Source organism: Varanus komodoensis, unplaced genomic scaffold (genome assembly GCF_004798865.1).
Source record: "Varanus komodoensis strain SLA01 unplaced genomic scaffold, ASM479886v1 scaffold32, whole genome shotgun sequence".
Taxonomy (NCBI): domain Eukaryota; kingdom Metazoa; phylum Chordata; class Lepidosauria; order Squamata; family Varanidae; genus Varanus; species Varanus komodoensis.
In genome coordinates, this window is record NW_025335798.1 from 14,630,827 (window position 1) to 14,651,297 (window position 20,471).

The following is a 20,471-nucleotide window of genomic DNA, read 5'->3' on the forward strand; positions in this document are numbered from 1 at the left end:
CTAAAAGAAAAATAACTTGCCCAAGAGCCTAAGTACAAGACAGAGGTTGGGAGGGGTCTGGATTACAGAATCATTCTAGAATTCAAATGCAGTGGTGCTGGAAGGCAGTCTGTTACTTTGCACTAAGCCACATGCACAGGTTGTTTGCTTTTTTAAATACAATTTAAAAATTAAGCAAATAAATATAAGTTGGGGAAAGAAGTTTGATGAGTATGGAAAGCTCCTTGGGCACCATATTGGACACCTCAGTATTCAACCATTATCAATTGTTCAGATTCTACCTACCCATATCCCAGTTTGTAACATTGTAGCCGATACCTCTCAGTCATTTGATCCAAAACTGGCTGAGGAAAAACAAAATGAAACTACTTCTTTTCTTTCTACTACACATTGCACAACTGAGCAGCAACTCTTCTTGGATTTATTGTTGAGGTAATAACTAATTTTCAGTAAGGCCTTGAGGTAATTCCTCTTTTTATCCTTGTAGCGAGGATCTTCTTTTTTCCTTCCCACACTCAGGTCATTGCCTGGAGAATGAATGTGACTTTGCTAGACTTGCACCTTAAGATTTCTGGCATCAAGAACAGAACAGAGACTTGAACGTCTCTGCTCACCTCATACACCCAAAGCTATTAAGCTTTGGAGGGGTGACCCAGCTAGTCTCTCTTGGAGCATCTCTGGATGTATGAACAGAATCAGTTTACAAAATCACTAGGAGCAAAGGAGGCATGATAGTGTCCACTGTCTCCAAATTGCATGAATATCTGCACCAGATCTGAAGCAGGCACTTAACTAAAATACACACTGATGCTGATATTTGAACAATGGTGTGCCTCATATTAAATCAACTGGAAAATAACGATACAGAATTCATGAAAAAAGCACAACCCAAAGAATAAATGTTTATAAATCCATAAGAATAGAGCCCTTGTTAAAGATTTATCACAAACATTGCAAATGCTTCACAGCAGGCCAGTAATAAAGAGTTCTTAGAAATGGTGGCTCTTACCAATTGCTGTCCTTGTACACCCCATGCAGCATACTGTAAAACTGAGTCCTCTACTTCCGGAGGGTTTAACTCCCAAACTTCCCTTGAAAAAAGGGAAACATTTTACTTGAATACATTTGCACCATTATATTGCACAAAATAGCATCTATATATAACATTATCTTACCTTGTATGTATGTTATATATCACATATGAAGCTGTATAAGAATAATGAAAAACCTGTAAAACAAGAATGAACAAAACAGAAATGAGCATCTTCATGGATATATGCAGAAAGCTGGGCTTGGAAGGCAGCTTTTACTTGTTATGTTGATATCCCATTGCCCAAAGCAGAGGTGGACAATCTTTGGGTGCTGGGTGCTGTATGCCAAAATGGCCTGTGTCCTTTTTATCTCTCTCTCTATCTCTCCATTAGTTTCCATTATTTTACTTTCAGCTATTTATTTTATGATGATTGCCTTCTCCTCAAATATGTTCAGTAACTTCACCATGTTAATCAGGCAATGAAATGTGGGATTTTTTCTTAAAAAAATGTGTGGTAAACAGTTTAGAGATACATGGGTTTGCTTCAAATACTTTATTTCCATGATTTCCCAATCTTCCAGAACCTTATCCCTTGGGGAGGAGAATGGAGATATATTAGAAAGACTATTGCAATCTATCCTAGCCACATGGTCTTAACTTTCAAATGCAATCTCCCCAGAGTAAGGTCCGAAGGGGCAAAGGAGGCCACTGGCCCCAGCCTACTGCTGCTGCATGACAACAGGTCACACCATCCCACGCAAATGACTGTCCAGTTTTTCCTTGAATAGCTCTAGTGCAGGATAGCCCATGCCCTCATTTGGCAACCGGTTCCATTGTCGTATTGCTCTGACGGTTAAGAAGCTTTTCCTGGTGACTAACCTGAATATGGTGTGCTGTGTAAGGCCATCATAAAAAAAGCTGCTCCCATATTGCTGTGGGTATCATCAAAGGGTAACTACTACCGCAGGTAACTATTACTTGACAACTGTGTAGCTTACAGTAATTATTGTTGTGCATTCTGAACAATTTTTAAGGTAACACTACCATGTACAAAAATGATGCTTGAAATCAGAGGAAAATTGAATACTCATTCTAGTAAAGTGATCTTTCTAGTGATGAATGTGGAACACAGAGATTTATTTATAAAGATTTATTTATAAAGATTTATAAAGAACATGCCTTGAAGTATTTGTTTAGTATTCATAAAAGGTTGCTATTAGTTCATTTATAGCAGATATTTAACAAATATACATTTCTTATCACATATATACTAGTTGTTTTCAACCTTTAACATATTTTTAATCGGGTATATATTAATGTATTTTATATGCCACTTAATTCTTCCTTCTTCATTTTCAGGGAACACGCTTTTAAATATTTATGAGGCTTTTGCTGAAAGTATCAGTTATAAACTGGAAAAAATACAGGTATTAGAAAACGTAACCTACACAGATGTCCTATCCTTTTGTCTTGGCCTTTCGGTTTGCAATTATGGCTGGAGTCCAACTAGTCTTGTCCTGCCAATGGAATGTAAGGGAAGGGAAGCATTTTAGATTCTAACATGGGGAGTAGGGATTGCATGAGGGTTAAACTGCTCTCACAAAAGCTACGGTCTGTTATAAGGTTATGCAAGGGTCACTTAATGCTTGCAATCCCTTCTGCCTGGTCTTACTTAACATATGGCGCAAGTCATGGCAACTCCTGCCCAAGGCTTGCACATTCAGAAGGTGAGAGTGAAAGACGGATTGTTTGTGTCCAACAGAAACACAAAGAGGAGATGGAGCAGCAACTGCCATGTTACTGCATGTTAGCTTCTTTCTTCTTTTTCTTTTTTATTTCATTACTCTGGGCAGAAGTGAAAGGTGTAAAGTTCAAATAGGTACAAATATGAAATTATGCAATATAAAGACATGAGACATTAGGAAGGGACTTGAGTAAGTGGGCCAGAGCTAGAAGTATAAATTTGGCCTCAACCGCTTTTGGCACATATAAACATCTCACTAGTATTCAGAACAGGTCTCATACAGCAAAAATCCCAGACTTGGTTGATGCTAAGCTCACACTTCAGTTTTATAAAACCCAACACTTCAAAATCCAAAATAAATCTTGCCATCACTGGAATTCTGTGACAAATGAATCCTGACTATATTTGACTACAAATTCTGCTTCTGATCAGAATTTTTTCAAGGAATAAGGCAGAATAAAGTATAAGATAAACAAATCTGGGAAAAAAATAAAAAATATCAAATTCCCTATTATTTCAAATCCAATGACCAATTTGTCCACCTATATGTGTAATATAGAGACCTTACTTGAAACCTACATGGATTAGTTCTGATGGACTATTCATTGACCATTTGACTATTGAGCTAAAAAAGTAAAACTCAGATGAACACACTGAATATTTGCAAGATGTAATTTGAGTTCTAGAAGAGAGGGACAGGTAAGGAAAGCCTTGGCAATGACTCAGAAAGCCACATTCTTAAACCAAGGATAAAAAGCCTCCTCCAAGAATCTATTGGTTCATTCTGTTCACACTACAGTGCAATGTTCTTTACTTATTCAGCTTTAGCTTACATATATATGTGAAACCAGTAGGACTGCAGTGTAAAGAAAATAGAATCAGCACTTAATTTACTCAGAGAATTTTCAAGCAGCAATAAAAATGACTTATTCTTTTTTTTATTCTGTCTAAAGGAGATCTGTAGCTTTCCTGTTACTAAAACATTGGATGCAGTTAATAAACTGGAATTAGTAGCAGCATGTCAGTTGCCTATGGCAATGCAGAACTGATGGATGGTAGGAAGAAAACCTTCAGCCCAGTTCACAGTGTATCTACTAAATAAATTAGTAGGACCATCAATAACAGTACTAAAGTTAACGTTCATTTCATGGTGAAGCACATTATCATGATAAAATGCAGCTCTTGGAGTGGTCAGACTGCATTGGTGCAGTAGCCTCGTGGGTATGCAGCTTTCTAGAATGAAACCGTACCTTGGTGAACTTCAGTATCTTCCCATGGAGATTAGTTTCTACGACAAAACTATTCCACGGCAGGTCATGATTTATGACTGCTTTGGAAATGAATACTTACAATTTTCCAAATTCATGTTACATTTATATCCCATCCTTTTCTCTTTTGTAACTAACCAAGACAAATTACATAATACCCCCCCTCCATTTTATCCTCATAAGAACCCTGTGAGGTAGGTCAGGCTGGGAGTTAGTGACTGACTCTGTGTCACCCAGCCAGCTTCATAGCTGGGCAGGGAATAGAACATGGGTCACATGAGTTCCAGTCCCACACTGGTTTTCTTTGATAGTAGCTGACTTAATTCCCTCTGTCTTACAATACAGAATTCTCATTTGTATTCTGAATTCCTGCTTGTTAGTATATTTCTCCTTGATAAAAAGAAAAGGCATAAATCAGAATATTCAGTATTTAGAGCTCTTGCATTTATATAACTTGACAATGTAAGCTATGACCTGAAAGACCTTGTACAGCTATGAACTTCCAAATTCCTACATGGATTTCATTCATAAGCTGTTGTTGTTGTTGTTGTTGTTGTTGTTGTTATTATTATTATTATAACATTTCTATGCCGCCCCTTGCCGAAACCTCGGGGCGGCTTACAACACAATAAAATACATTGAAATACAATAGAACATAATAAATTACCATTAAATACAAAAATACAAAAAATACATTGAGTTACAAATATAAAATTAAAATTATCAGTATAAAATAAGTAAATAAAAATATAGGAGGAGAAAAGAGAAGGAAGAAGAAGTTGCCCTGGCCAGATCATATGTTTTAACAATTAAAATGATGTTTAAATAAAAAGGTCTTTACCTGGCGCCGAAAAACCAGTAACGACGGTGCCAGGCGGACCTCTTTGGGGAGTGAATTCCATAGGCTGGGCGCCACCGCAGAGAAAGCCCTCCTCCGAGTACTTACTCTCCTAATTTCTTTCATGGAGGGTTCCCGGAGAAGGGCCTCTCCCGCAGATCACAAAGGGTGGTTGGGCATATACGGACGTAAGCGCTCGTTCAGGTAGCCAGGACCCAAGCCGTTTAGGGCTTTGTAGGTCATAATCAACACGTGTATGGACTGTCATTATGTGTACTAGCAGTCCCCAGCAGATGCCAAATGCTTGTAATAATGAGATGCTTTTGGTACATATTTGGAGAACTCAGAGTTCCTGGTCTCTGTGTTACTGAGGCCAGGATACTGAAAAAAAAACTGGTCAGTGGACTACAGTCAAGGACCCATTCATGTATTTCTACTTCCAAAGGTAATGGCTAAGCTCGTTTGCTTTTCCATCTAACTTTACTTTCCTATTGATGTTTAACCAAAGTAAGAAACCTAGCCTGATGTAATCTTTACAGCAACCCAGTAGAGCAGAACTATCCCAGTTTTATTTAATTGTTTAATTAATGTCCCCCACATTTTGCTGAAATGGTATTCAAGGTACCTAACAATACATATGGATCCTTTTTGCTAAACTTGGTTCTGTGAGCTGAGTTCTCCCTCCCAGAAGTCTCACCAGCTTTTCTTTGCGTGTACATATTTTACATGTAAGTCTCTGAGCATATACGAAGTGAAATGTTGAACTCTCCTTGGCTTTCTTCACCCAAAGCTTCTCTTATGAACCCTTCTGTCCCTGTCCCTGGAGGGAGGCGTACTGTGGAACCAGGTCCACATTCGCTCCTCCCTTTGAGATCCCAATTGGGCCATCCTGTGACAATGCACGGTTGAGTCCACCTCCGCAGTAGGCTGGAGTCCCCCACTGGATAGACTCCCCATCTCTAAATCTTTCCCCTCAGAATGTTCTGGGTCCCATGTTGCCCTAGAACTAATGTCTAATAATAACTAATAACAGCCATTACCCAAGGCCTTGGACTGCAGCTGGAGCTGAGTCCTTTTCAAACTGAACTTGAGCCCTGCCAGGATAGGCCAACTCCCCTGTACACATCTCATTCTCAGAATCTGAGCTGTCATTCAGCTTCTCGTGCATGCCCCTGAAGTTTGCCAGAATGTGTAAGCAAAACACTGGGTAATGTTGGATGCTAATTATAATAACACCTTGAATGAGAGCTATACAATGCATTTCTTCCCAAAATATTATTTGTTAGTAAACTACATTAATGATGTCTCATTTTAGGTAGTGTGATAAGATGAATATGATAAGTGCTAATCTATTTCTTAATCATTTGGACTAATTTTTCCATTCTGGTTCATGCTTCAGCCTTGAACTGATCTAAATACAAGGACAGACCTTTGTCTTTACATTTTTAATATTCTGACATTCTAGCATTTTGATAATTTTATTTGTTGTTTTGTTATTTTGGGAACAATTGTTTTTGAATTACAAAAACAGTGAAAACAGAATGTGAAACACAATGCTTTCTTCTGTCATTATGTGTACTGATTTAGGGATGCATTCAACTGTCCACCAGTAGAAAGGACATCACAGTCAGAAATTTTCTCTTTCCCTTGCAGCCCCAGTGTTCCCTTAAAATCTGTTTTGGGCAACTGGAAGATTACCGTATTTTTCGCTCTATAAGACACACTTTCCCCCCCTCAGAAGTAAGGGGAAATGTCTGTGCGTCTTATAGAGCGAATGTGTGTGTGCCCGACGCCCGGGACACTGCTGACCCGCCTGTACCACATGGCACCACCTGGCCGGCATGCATTTAGTGCGCGCTGCTCCACCTCCCCCCCGGCGCAGGTGAGAGCTGTGCCCCTCAGGGGGAGCGGTGCAGAGGAGGAGGAGCCGCGGGCTTTAACCCGCCGGGCACACAGAGAAACGGACTGCTCAACCCCACCACCCAAGAAGACCTGCCGTGGAGGAGGAGGAGCCACGGGCTTTAACCCGCTGGCCTCACGGAGAGACGGACTGCTCGCCCCCACCGCCTGGGAAGACCTGCTGCCACCGCACTGTGCCGCCCGGAAGACCACCGCCGTCATGCTGCCGGCCCGGCTGCACCACACCTGACCGGCACGCGCTCAGCGCTCCCTGCTCTGCCCCCCTCCTCCGGCGCAGGTGAGAGCTGTTAATCACAGGTCGGTGTGTGTTTTCAAATGGCAACCTGTCTTTTAATGAAGCCCATGGGGAAGTGATGGGGAATGTGCCGGTGATTATCAGGAAGTTTTCCATGGATCCCTCCTCTAAAAACTAGGTGCATCTTACGGTCAGGTGTGTCTTATAGAGCGAAAAATACGGTATCTAGAACAGATTAGAGTCCTCTTTGGAAAAGAAAAAGGGTAAGTCCTATTGCCAACTATAAGGCATTTGATTTCACCTTCAATTTGACATCAACATCAATAGCACATTCTCCTTCATTCAGTGTCATGATTATGTTGATCTCTAAATTAAAATGTTCTAATATGCTTCCCCCCATTCTATAAAGAGTTAAATCCAACAATGAAATTAAATGACAAGGTCATAACTTCATAAAATATCACATTTGTTTAATTCAATCAGCATCAATTGCTTGTCATGATCGATGGCAACCATTGTGTATCAGCGGGAAGAATTTATAGATAGTATTAGCACTTTTGGCTGTGAAATATTACTGCCATAACAATGATATGTTACCAAGCCAAAATAAATATAAGAAAGAGACAATTCTAGACATCTAATTCATCTAACAAGAAAAAAGGCTGTCAACCAAGGCTAAACAAAAAAGCACATCTAGAAAAACTTTTTGCGTTTACAGTCTACTTACCATTTTTCATTAAGAATAATTATCTCATGAAAAAATCATCTTCTTTGGAGTGTTAATTAATTCATAATTAATTCCACTCATTGCAGCTAACCATGAGTTCAAATGTGATGCACAATGAACTTAAGTAAAACTCTCTATGAGGCAAACTATCCTTGCTACTATTTTAGCAGTACTGAGATCTGCAGTCCTAGATTGGGACACATATTTCAGCCATTTTTCTTTTAATATTTACCAGTTCAGGATAAGCAAATCACTCATATGTAGTATTTCCCATTACTATATATGAAAGTATCTTACAGCACTTCCATTGAAAATTGCTCTTCTTGGAGTCTCATGGCAGGAAAAATAAAACTCAACCATGCTACAGATCTGATTCTAATAGGATACAAGAGCACAACTCCTGACAAAACTCATGGATCTTGCTCATAAACAATTTTCTCTGTATCCCACAGCAATAGTTTAAAAAGACACAACTACACCAAGAGAATTTTTCTTTTCTCTTGGAAAAATAACAAAACTATAACTGACTCTCATGAGATTTTAATATGATAGTTTATGTAATATCAGGAGAGAGTGAATCCTCCCAAACAGTCTGAACAAGAGCCCTACAGATAGTAACAATGCAATAAGAATTGTACTTTGCTTTCATGCACACATATATTATGTATATTATGCAACAGGAGAGTTACAATCATGATGGATAACACAGGATAGCTCTTTCATGCATCAAATTAATTTTGAGACTATAAATATGCTTTTTGTTTGGAATCACAAAGTAAAAATTTCCGAATTTCACTAGAACAAATTTGCCCGGTGGCCAGTCTACTATACTGGGTATTTAACCCCCAAAGTCAATTCTTAGTTCATAAACAGATTCTCAAGGACTGGTCTAGTGGAAACAAAAGAAATAGTGTTTGTGGATCAGTACTATAAAGCAATGCAATAGGAAAAACAACAGTGTAGATGGTCTTGGCCTTAGTCTCCATCTATTTCCTTCATTGCTGCCTTACGAAGCCTTAGACATCTAAGCTACAGTCTCCCTTTGAACTGAAGATTGAGCCAAGGTATGAAAAATCTGTCACAATTTTTCATTTTTGACATTAAAATAGTGTAATTCTTCTGTAGTCATGATTTTGCTTTTCTTCATGTTCAACTGCAGTCCCTTGTTCTTGCACTTTCTTCTCTCAATGTCACAATGAGTTGCTTTGATTCACTGCTGCTTCCAGTAATCTGGCATGATCTGCATAACTTACATTATTGATGTATCTTCCACCAATTTCCACACCTTTCCCTGATCTTAATCCAGTTCTCCTTATATATATAAAAGCTTTGTTTAATTTTAACTTTTGTTAACCACCCAGAGAGCCTTGAATTGAATGAATGTGTTCTGTGTATAAATGGAACATGCAAAGAAGAAAAAAAAACTACATCCCAGTCTATGCCTAAAGGAAACCATTTTGTTTCTCCATATTCTGTCCTAACAGTTGCCTCTTCATAGAAAAGGTTTTCTGCCCCCATCCCTGGTACAGAGAGTCATTTGGCTGAAATGACTCTGACTCCTGAAGAGTTTGGATATATCTTGGTCTGGTCTCTCAGCCTGGTCATGTTGTATCATTGCTTTTGTCTTTTCTGACACTCACCAGACCCTTTACAATAGTAAGGGCATCCAAGATAAGGCCTTCCTAGTGCCCCCTTTCCCAGGATAACTGTTCCAGAGGGTCCTCCAATGCTCTGGACAGAGACAGACCTATTATTAATCAAAGTGTAGCAGTTGAATGCTGGTAGCAGCAGCAGGCCTCACTCCTGCAGGTCATTCCTCCAGAGCTCCTTCTGCTGGTGAGCAGAACAGTGCTTGCAGAATGGCCTGTCCTAAACTTCCTAAAATGCTCTGCTGCCTCAGATGTGATGAAAGATGCCATTGTATCAGCTAGCAGTCAAGTCAGCTTCTGGCTGCTTAATGGGGAGTGGTCACCATCTCATCCTTTGCCCCAGGCATCAAAACGTCTTGAGCCTGTTCAGTACCTGGAGAACATTTGGGAAGGGCTGAATCATTCCACAGATGGATGCAGTTAAGTCAGCAGGAGGGGCCGAGCGGATACAACTCTTAGATTTCATCTCTACAAATATGTCCATTTAATTTCCAAGCCAGATTTAAAAGTCAGATGGATGGATGATCTGAAACATTTCCACCTCTGGCTCATTATGTATATCCTATGCATAGTGAATAGGATGCTATTCTTGAACAGGAATCGAATGGTAAAAAGTTCAAAAAAATCTAACTTTTTTAGGATCACACTATGCATAATATATTTTAAATAATATCAGATGTCTAAGTCTTCTCAAACCTGGTGTCCAGGTTTTTTGGACTGCACTTTCAGCAATCCTGACTATTCTGCCTAGGACTGATGGGAATTGAAGGCTAAATATCTGAGGGATACTAGATTCAGGAGGATCAAAATAACATTATTGTTATACTTTAGGATATGAGTGCTTTGTGATACTCTCAATAGAGCTTTAGCACAATTATACATACCCTTCCAATTCTTTATTAGAAACAATGCAGTACTCTGTTTTCTGACACTGAACATAATTTTATTTATTCAGGAGTCTATTAACAACATGCTTGACTGTCACAATACATCCTAATATTTCCCATGTTAGAATTTTCCTGCACTCTGAACTTATAATATGAACATTGGACATTTTGAATTAGAATTAGAAAGCTTCTACAAACTATACATTCAATTTTGTTTTGTTTTGCTTTGTTTTGTTTTAAACAAGAAAGGATACTCCATTATAATTAGAATACCCTTGTCAGTTCCAAGACCAATGCATTTCATATGATAATCCTGATAATAATTCATATGATGCTATAGGTCAGGAGCCAATCTAGTTAAACTAACACGCTTTTCACAAATAAATCTGCTTTGCATAGATGTAGAAACAGAGGAGGTGTGCCTTAAGCCAGTCATCTGGAATAATCAAAAGCAACCAAAAAGTAAAAAATAAAAAGCAAGGGGAAAACATGTTTTTAAGAATATAAACATAACTCAGCACACCAATCCCAATGGTCTGGTTTTGCACACTGTGGGCCCCAATATTCTCTAGATCTCTCCTGAACTGCCCAATTCTTTTCAACCCTAGCAGCCTGTTTTCCTTCCCTGCTAGGCTGTTAGAAAGAGGAGTAACGTTTTCCTGCCTATCAAGAAAACAAAGTTAGCTGCCCATGGAGAACTGTATTAGCAATTTATTTCTTTGCCACCCAGCAGGGAAGGAAAGCAGTATGTAAGACAAGTGGATAGAAGACAGTATGTGGATGTGAGTGAGTGAGTGAGTGAGTGAATGTGAGAGAATGGGAGGAGAGGAAATGTGTGAATGGAAGTGGGATGGGCGTGAATGTATACATGTAGGTGGGTATGAAAAAAAAAAAGAAGGGGGGAAGAGAAGGTGCCAGAGGAAGACAGACAAAGTGTATGTGTGTGAGAGTGAGAGTGAGAGTGAGAGTGAGAGTGAGAGTGAGAGTGAGAGAGTGAGAGAGTGAGAGAGAGAGAGAGAGAGAGAGAGAGAGAGAGGCTGATGCTGAACAAGAAGAAAGGAAGAAGGGAGGCAAGGATAAAGTTTTCCTTTTTTTTTGTTTTTTTGTTTTAGCACTGTCCTTTCTCCTAGCCTGACATGATGGTACAAGTGGCTATGGGAAGAAGAAGAGGGAGAATGAAAAGGAGTATGAATAGATGATGGATAAAGTAGGGTGGTTATTATTATTATTTTTTGGCATTGGCCCCACTATCACAGGGTTTTGCCTGTGTCTCTTTGCATGTATCAGCTGTCTACTACCCTCTTCTTGCAGGATGCAATCCTTGAGCATATTCCAAAGAAATTATTTGTCTATTTGCAGTAGACATTTTTATCTGAACGAAAAGAAAAAAAAAACCAAAATATCCATGCGTAGATATAGATCTTCCAATAATCAAGCAGGGATGTAGCCACAAATTTTTTGAAAGGACTCACTGATTCATAGGACAGAATTGCATTTAAGGACAGGTAAAAGCAGGTTTCAGAATTATTTTTAGACTAATAATTTACATATGAGCTGAAAGAGAAGTAGTATCTCAGTATGGGTCAACTTGCAACTAGGAGTAGCTAGTTCTTGCCTGTCTGTGTGTAGCTATCCAACATAAGGCATACAATGGATGTACATTCTATACAGAACAGATACAAATAGAAATGAAGGGACTGAGTTTGACATTTTCATAATAGAATGAACCCTCTTTTAACTAAAAGCATATGGGAAAAAATACCAGTAGGGAATTTTATAACTAAGATGGATACAACTAATGCCCAACAAATCAAACATGCATCTTTGTCTAATACAGCATATTTCTGTATATGGGTGTGTATAGTTAAAACATTTTTACTAGCAGATCTGTTATAAAAGACTGTGGCTCACAATATATTTCAAAGCTTTCAGCCTTTCTACAAACTTTTCAAAAATATTTTTGGTTTTTCTATAGTACAGAACTGGAGCAAACTGTTACGCTCTTGGGATTCCCCTGTTCAACAATACCTCTTTCAAGAGAGCTCTATGGTACATTCAGGTATGCAGCGTTTAGAAATGCAGGCATAAAAGAGTCTAGCAGATCTCTCTTTTTGGGGATGCCTTTTCTATTCTAGCGAAGAGTGAGAAAAGCATTCCATCATTAGGTGAAATATGAAGGCTAGTAGAGCAATCATGACCTTCCTGTTCCTGAAAGAAAAGGGTTGACTCAACCAGTACAGAAGTATTATTCTTTATAAAGACATCTTGGTCAGGAGGAGGCCACAAATTGAATCATCTTTAAATGCTACAAGATGCTTGGAGTAATTTTGTTCTGTGCTATAATCATTATACTAATTTTCAATTCTGAAAACTCATTTTACCACATTGATCACATAGAAATCCCATGGTGCATGATAATTTGATTCTTTCCCACTTGGCCTAAGCAACTTTGCTATACTAAACAAGCTTCAAATAATAGGCAGTCATCACTAATTTTACTACATGTTAAATGAATATGAACTGTGAACAGTATATAAACTTGTTTAATAAATAAATAAATCAGGCATTTGTTAATGATAAGTTGTTCAGGCTGGGAATGTAGACAAGCTGCTAGGACAGAGGCAGTGTGTCAGTTGTGAACTTGATTCTTGCCCTTCTTGACTCATTGAGCAGTGAGCAACTGATTGGCTAAGCTAGGAGGCAAGGGATGCACTGCAAAAAGCAAAATAGCACCCCCTCCCCTCCCCGGGGAAGATTGTGAGATTATTTGTAAAGAAGCCTTCCTTGGAAGCAAAGGACTGTAATAACTATTGTTGGTTGCTAAACTTCCCTTCTAAAGAAAAGTGTATGAATGAGTTGTTGCTGTGTGACTCCAGAGACTTTGGTGTCATGCTAATTATGTGGATCAAGGCCAATCTCATTTCAGGAACTGCCTTGATCACACTGAGGGGTGCCTTAATACTGGAAAAAAGACAGGCAGTCTGGCTTTGATGAATTTTCCTGGGCATCACCGTGGCTCCCCATACCATTTATTACAAGGGCAGTCTAGGCAAAATTCCCTTGCTGGTACGATGTGTTTCAGCAGTTGTATTTCTACATGGAAGGCTATTTCTGGAAGACAGGGGAAGGAGACTAGTGTTAGACCTTTTGGTATTTATGTTATGGCACAGCTTCATCTGATTCTTCATCTCATACTTTTTAACATCTATGCTGATAAGAGAGGTGAGCTGGGCATTTGGAGTGTAGTGGCATTCATATGCTGACAACACACAGTGAACTGCATAAGCCAGTTCATCTAGGTGTTATTCAGGAATTCCAATAGGACAGAATGCATGCTTTTTACTTGCCATCAAAATGCTCTGAGTGGAACAGAGCCACTTCTTTCTGTTTTACTCTGCTCCAACATGTTTTATACAGTGTGTTCCGAAGAGGTCCAGTTTCTCCAGTTCTAAAGTCTGTTCTACATAAACAGTTGTCAGGGACCAAAGAGTTGAACTTCATAATGAGACTGAACCTAACCAGCAGGTATTACATTTATGGAGTTCATATGATCAATCACAGAATTAGATGCAAATATTTACATAGTTGTACAAGAGAGCAGGAACATTTAAGTGTAAAATTCTACCCTTTAGAACTTGAAAACCTTTTTCATGGGCCACCAGAAACCAGAAGAATTGATTTGGGATTACATTTGGTCCATGGTTACTGGTTGCCAATACTATTCTGCATTTCAAGCAGTTTGTAAACCTCAACATGATTAGAGACTAAACTTTCATTATTTTTGAATCAACTGTGAAGATACCAACACTTCTGTTTATTGCCTTGTCAAGCCAGAGACAAAGGTGAATTCAACTTGCAGGGTATGAGTTTTTAGAGAATGAAACAACTGTCCATGTTTTGTTGTGCTTTCATGTTAGCTGATCCTGAATATATTACATCAAAAGAGTAGGTCATAAGTAGTTCAGCACAAATTGAGACTACAGATGGTGTAGCCTGTATTAATATGAGGCCCCAGAGAATTAACTTAATTTTGCTCATGCTCCTTCTTTTAACATTTGATACTTTTAATGATGTATTTATAGAATCCGAACTTCCCATCTGTTAACATGTAGGTTTTCTTGTTTTCATCAAGTGAAATTGGTTCCAAGAACATTATAGCAGCTCCTTTATGAAACTATGTTCCATCTTTACAGGATGCTTATCCACATGCGCACACGCACAGCCCACTGGTGGCTGCTTAACCTGTCACTTTCTATTTGGAGACCGAGGACCATTTTAAGTTACTTATATTTATGAAATAACTAATATATACATATCATATATCTATCATAATGTTTTATGATATTTTAATATTTAATGTATTATGTATTAGATGTTGTAAGCCGCCCCGAGGCCTTGGCAAGGGGCGGCATAGAAATGTTTTAATAAAATAAAAAATAAATAAAAATAATGTTTTATTACAATAAGAAAACCAAGGATACCCTACTGATTAAATTAAGCAAAATCTTTTTTCTTGAAAAAGAGCAAAACTATTATCCTGAAAAATGAATTTGAAGTATTTACCTAGAAAAACTTGGCTTTGTGTATAAACAAGTTTAAATATTTTAATTCAAACCAATATTACAACCCTATGCATATCTACTCAGATGTAATCCTACAGAATTCAATGAAACTTACTCTAAAATAGGCAAGTATGGAATTTCAGCCTAAGTATTCATGGGAATTGATATATACTCTTACTCAGACTTCAGGCTTATGGCATCTACTTTGGATTTCACTAGAGCCTTAAATCTACCAACTGGAATAGGAAAACACTTGGAATTAGTAGATATATTACAAAATAAAGTTTAGCTTTTGACATGTGTTTTGAGAACAAGAACTGAACAGAACTTACTAAACTTGCAGTGTGTTTGTTTGATTGAAGTGTGCATGTGCAAGGTCATTTCTTTTGTTAAAAAAATAAAAGTCAGAAACCCTTCCTGTTCACCAAGAGATCTCCTACTACCTTCTGGCCACTGGTCTGCTTTCACTAATATTAAGATAACTAGTGGTGTTAAGATGATGGTGTTAACTATGTTCACTTAAAGTTGCATAATGAACCTTTAATGTTTATAAAATGCAGGCTAGTATATGAAAACCTTATTGTCCAGTACAGATCTTCTTTTGTATAAACCATATACCTTTGTGAGAAAAATCTGTTAGTTTGCTTTCATAAAATTCCAACTCTAGTACCTGGTTAATCTACTTACACCATTAGTTCATAAACTCTTCTTTATTTCCTTTGAGGGCTAGCTCAAGATTTATAACTCACCATAATTTGGTGATCCATCAAAATTGCAGTTTGGGACATGGCCGTGAAGTATTCTCAGACACCAGAAAGCCCTGGCCTACCCAGGCTGATCACTGGGTCCACCTGGAAAGCTTTCTTTTAATGCTGGGAGATTGTCTGAGCTTTGCTATGTGTTTCTGCATTCCTCAGTTTTGACTTCTTGGCCTGGTCCCTCATACTTTGCCCTAGTTTAGGAGCCATGGCAGAAAGAAATCAATCTGCTGCATCTCACTTTTTTCTGTTTTTAGAAACTTTTAGTGGAAGCTGCCTCTAAATGCTCCAAAACAATTTTGCAGTAAGACTGCAAACAGGGCTGGCCCTTCCAACAGGCGGAGTGAGCTGATTACTTCATGTGGGTGATGATGGGCAGCAGGACAGCAGTAGTAGAAGCTTTTAGGCTGTTCATCAAAAATTGTCCAGCTGCTCCCACTGTTGGAGGATAAAAAAAGTGCCCTGGATTCCCTAAACAAGTCTGTTGCCTTAGGTGTGATGGAACAGGCTGTTTCCTTGCCAGAGTTGATGTAAGATTCAATTTCATGTCCAATCAGCTTTTGTGCATTGACCGGGAACTGGGCAGCATCTTTTCCTTCACCTCAGGCTGCTTCAAATTTGGTTCAGACACACACTCACTGCCTTTCAAAACCCCCTAACTTTTATTTGAACAAAGGCTTTCCACTGAATTCTGTCAGACAGTGGCAGAGGATCCCTGTACATGAGCCGTTGTTTTAGTCTATGGAGCATGTTATCTTCCTTCAGGGTTCCTGTTAACTGTAGATCTCTGCCAGGGCAGAAGTTAATTTAAACATTATGCTTTTGCAGATCATCATCATGTATTGCAGATGATTTAGTATGCTGAGTAAGTTTCCTCCCCCTTGCTACCCATATTTTTTTTCAGAATTCTAGGGTTATTCTGGACAACTAGTATGCTTCATGGGTATACTTGTGAATATTTTCCCTTCCAAAAACTATTTGAAGCAGTTCTTTAACAATTTGGGCATGGCCATTTTCTGTTTCTGATTAGGCTGCATTCACAAATGCAATTATCTATCCTTTCTGCAGCATGGTAGTCCTTAGACCCGTTTCTGATGCATCAATAGGAGCATAGCTCTTTTGGTTTGCAATAGTTCACGAGGGGACTGTTGCCATCTCCTATATCTGCAAATCCATTTTCTCATCACAGACAGAGAATAGTATTGCTTTTGACAATGCAGGTGACAATATATCTTCAATAGTGGGCACTGGAAAACTCCATCTAGAAATACACCTCCCTCTGAATCCTTCCCTGATGCCAGCTTCCAGTTGCATCTGAATCATTGATCTCTCTACTATCCATTGCCATATGCTCTGGAATTGTACCTTATCAGCTTCATAGCTGGACTGCCTTCAAGTCTAAAAGTTGTACTGCTTTCTTGTTATCTACAACCACACACTCTAGGCAGTATTTCTTGTTTTTCTTTGGCTTAGAATCGCCGAGCTTGCATTTTCTCAGTGGCTCTGATGTAGTGTGATTATGCATTCTTAAAAGCTTATTAGTTTCTTCAAATGGAATATTAGATGGATGGGAATAATGTTGCAACTGGCATCGCAGTCTAATTGAAATGGTAATGCTTTATCCCCAAGGCACATGGTTGTTTATGTTGTCCTGTTGGCTTTTCCTGCAGTGTGCTTACTACTTGATCTGTAAGCCACAGAATGTTTTCACCTTCACTGCCACTCTCATATTTATGGGATGCACTCTAGGCTTGGACTTTCTGGCGTGGTGGTTCAGTTTATCACAGTTGCAGTATTTCTTCTCCTTTTCTGGACAACTATAGTTTTGTCGTGCATGTTTTTCCCCACAGCACTTGCATTGCTCACTGTTGTCATTACATTAAATTTCTCCCTCTTTCTTCTGTGCTATACAAACAGGTTCCCTCTACCCTCGCAAGGCTCTAAATCTGTATTTGGAAACCTACAAATTTCCAACTTATTGTGCAAGGTCAAGTCTGTTCTCTCAGGAATCTAATGATTGCATGTCCTATATTCCTCCCATATCAAGTAGTTTCTGATATTTCAGAAATTTTAACCAGCTGCTAGCATCTTTAAATTAGAGAAAGATTTTTCTTTGCCTTCCCTATTAATTGCTCCCACATGAAAAAACTGCAGCTTTCATTGTTTCACTCTTGCTGCATCTGCAGTGGCATCAAAACAACCTCTCATTGTAGCAAAAGCACACTGTGTTTAGGGACTGTTAGCACACAATGTCTCACTTATTTCTCTCTTCTTTTTTCCAACCAAATATAGAAACTGTTTCATTCTCACAAACCCTTCTTTAGCTACCTTAGCAATGCCCATATAAGAATTATATTCTTCTTCCCAGGTTGTCCACACCTGGGCTAAGATCTGAACTTGCAGATTTAATGTTCCTTTACTGCCTGCTTGACAGACAGCTGAGTACCACCTCTTCATCTCTGAGAGAGCAATCACAACACTCAGAATGTGGATCAGGGTTGGAGAACCAGGGAATGCAGTTTTACTTCTGTTCTCATTTAGGAAAGAAATGGGAAGCATTTAATGACAAAATCCAAATCAGTAGCAAAGGGAACTACTGGGAACAATGCTTAGAAAAAGTACCTGAGCCTGGAGTTCAAAGAAAGTGTTAACTGTTATAAGATGAGCAAGCACCTGCATGGATCATTTATTTTCATTTGTAGGAATAAACTTGGTTTGTTTTACTGTTAATGCTTCAAACAAGAGTTGGTGACCAAAGAGGGAAGAGAAACATCTTTGGGAACACACACAGAGGAGGATGAAGACAGTGGCAGCAAAACAGTATAGCCATTACCTCAGTTAGCCTGAGGCTATTGGGACTAACGCTTTGTGGTGGGAGTGGGCCAGGCAACTGTGGGCATATCTCAGGGAGTGACAGGGGAGTCAGAGTAGAAGGGGCTGAGCATGTTCTAGGAGTCCCAGGTGAGAAGCAAGCAGGATTCTTGAGACAACAGTGACTTGGAACCAAGGTCTGAGAATACAGAGTGGTTTCATTTGTTTGATGTGCAAGTTGCACTTTTTAATAAATAAATGAATAGGGTGTGAATAAATAATTGACTAAACCAAGTATTTATCCTTTGCAAAAAATAATGTAAATAGTGGAGTTGTAAAACTAGTTGTGCTGATAATTGTGCTGAGCTACAAACTAGACAGGTGCACTTGTTTCCGTCTCTTAGCATTAATAAAAATAACTGGCTCTGGAAGTCAAATGAAACTTCTTGTGCTTTTCAGTAAGTATTCAGAGTATATCCATATTCAGAATAAATAATTTAAAACACTTTTTGATGGTACCCTGAACAACTATGCAGAATTTTATTTTCATATAAGCTGGTCTCTTAACTGTGATTACTTTTTAAGCACAGAGCATTATTTTTTAAAATGGGTGTTTTGGTATGAACTTTCAGAACATGCTTCAAATAAATAGCATTCATTACGAAGCACATGGTCTCACATATGGGTCAGTGTGGGCTCTAGTATCTTCTGGAGAGGTCCTTCTCTTGGTCCCAACACCCTCACAGGTATACTTGGGGGGGATACAGAAGAGAGCCGTCTTACTGGCTGCCCCAAAGTTCTGGAATACCCTTCCTAGGGAGCATACACTGGCATTTTCTCTAATTTGTTTCAGTAAAACATTTTATTCCAGCAGGGATTAGGGAATTGTCTGTGAGTTTGCACTGGGTTCCTGTTACTCTTTTGCAGTGCTTTTAATTTTAATATTTAATTGATACAATTTTAAAACTTTTTATACATTTCAATGTTTGTGTTAATTTTAATGTTGTGAGCCACCTACAGTCCCAACCTTTGGGAATAGGTGACATAATATATTATAATGTATAAACAACAACAACAACAAAATTTAAAAGGATGTGATATGACCCAACTCAGGTAGAACTGAAATCATAAAAAATCAGTGTTACCAACCATGTGAAATACATGCAATTCCTCTAATAAAACAACATGCATGGTGAAATCCGAGTTACCAAAAAGAGCACTGCTCTTTTGTTTTCTTATATGTTCTTCTTACTTTCACTCGCCATTGTAATCATTTTTTCTGTATGAAAGCTACTGAAAAGTATTCAGCATTCTGACCCTATATGACAATTTTAAATATATCAGCAATGTAGTAAATAAATCCGAATTATTCTGCAAAACATAAAGACCAGAAAGTCAAGCTGAAAATGTAAGTTAGATTGTTTCAAAGTGACTTCTCATTATGTGCATTTAGGATGGGTCACCTGAATCCTATTGAAATAAATGAGTACATCTGTGCTATGCAAATTTCAATAAAAGTTAGTTTCGACTAACTCTTTCTGGCTTCTTTCCATGATACTTCCATCAATACATAAAACACCAAATAAATTACACAAATGCATACATTACAGTAAAGTAGCATTACCCTCCCATCCACTTGCAACTCGGAAGCAACTTTCCTTTTTAAAATGGCAACATAATGACTTCATTTGCAAACTTCACAGTACCTCCTTTCATTAAACGTGGCAGAATGTAGAGCAAACATCACTCTGACGGTATGGAAATAGTGTCAAAAGGAGGGGAAATCCTGCATTTCTAGCTGCCTGGAAAACTTGTCACTGATGAGCACGAGTATGTGTGCACGTGAGTGTCTGTGTGATTTTACAGAAATATTACTACAAACAGGTGAGATCACGCTATCAGCAGGAAACCTACATGCTAGTAAATCATTCCTTTGCTCCATCAATCTCAACTGCTGAGAGGTGCAATTTGTTCTTGGAAGGAACATTCTTGGCATGCAGTCCTGTAATAGGCCATGCTTGAAATTACTTAAGTTAAAT

General features: G+C 38.6%; 1 protein-coding gene across 3 annotated transcripts in view; it reads right to left on the reverse strand.

The window, feature by feature from the left end:
* Positions 1-20,471, reverse strand: part of DPP10 (dipeptidyl peptidase like 10) — a 223,470-nt gene that overhangs the window by 77,443 nt on the left and 125,556 nt on the right. For all 3 annotated transcript variants that reach the window (XM_044438165.1, XM_044438164.1, XM_044438163.1), the window contains 2 exons: positions 1,176-1,228; positions 1,010-1,091 (listed from right to left, as the gene is read on the reverse strand). In XM_044438165.1, the coding sequence (XP_044294100.1) occupies positions 1,010-1,091; positions 1,176-1,228 (135 nt within the window). The remainder of the gene's footprint in view (positions 1-1,009; positions 1,092-1,175; positions 1,229-20,471) is intronic.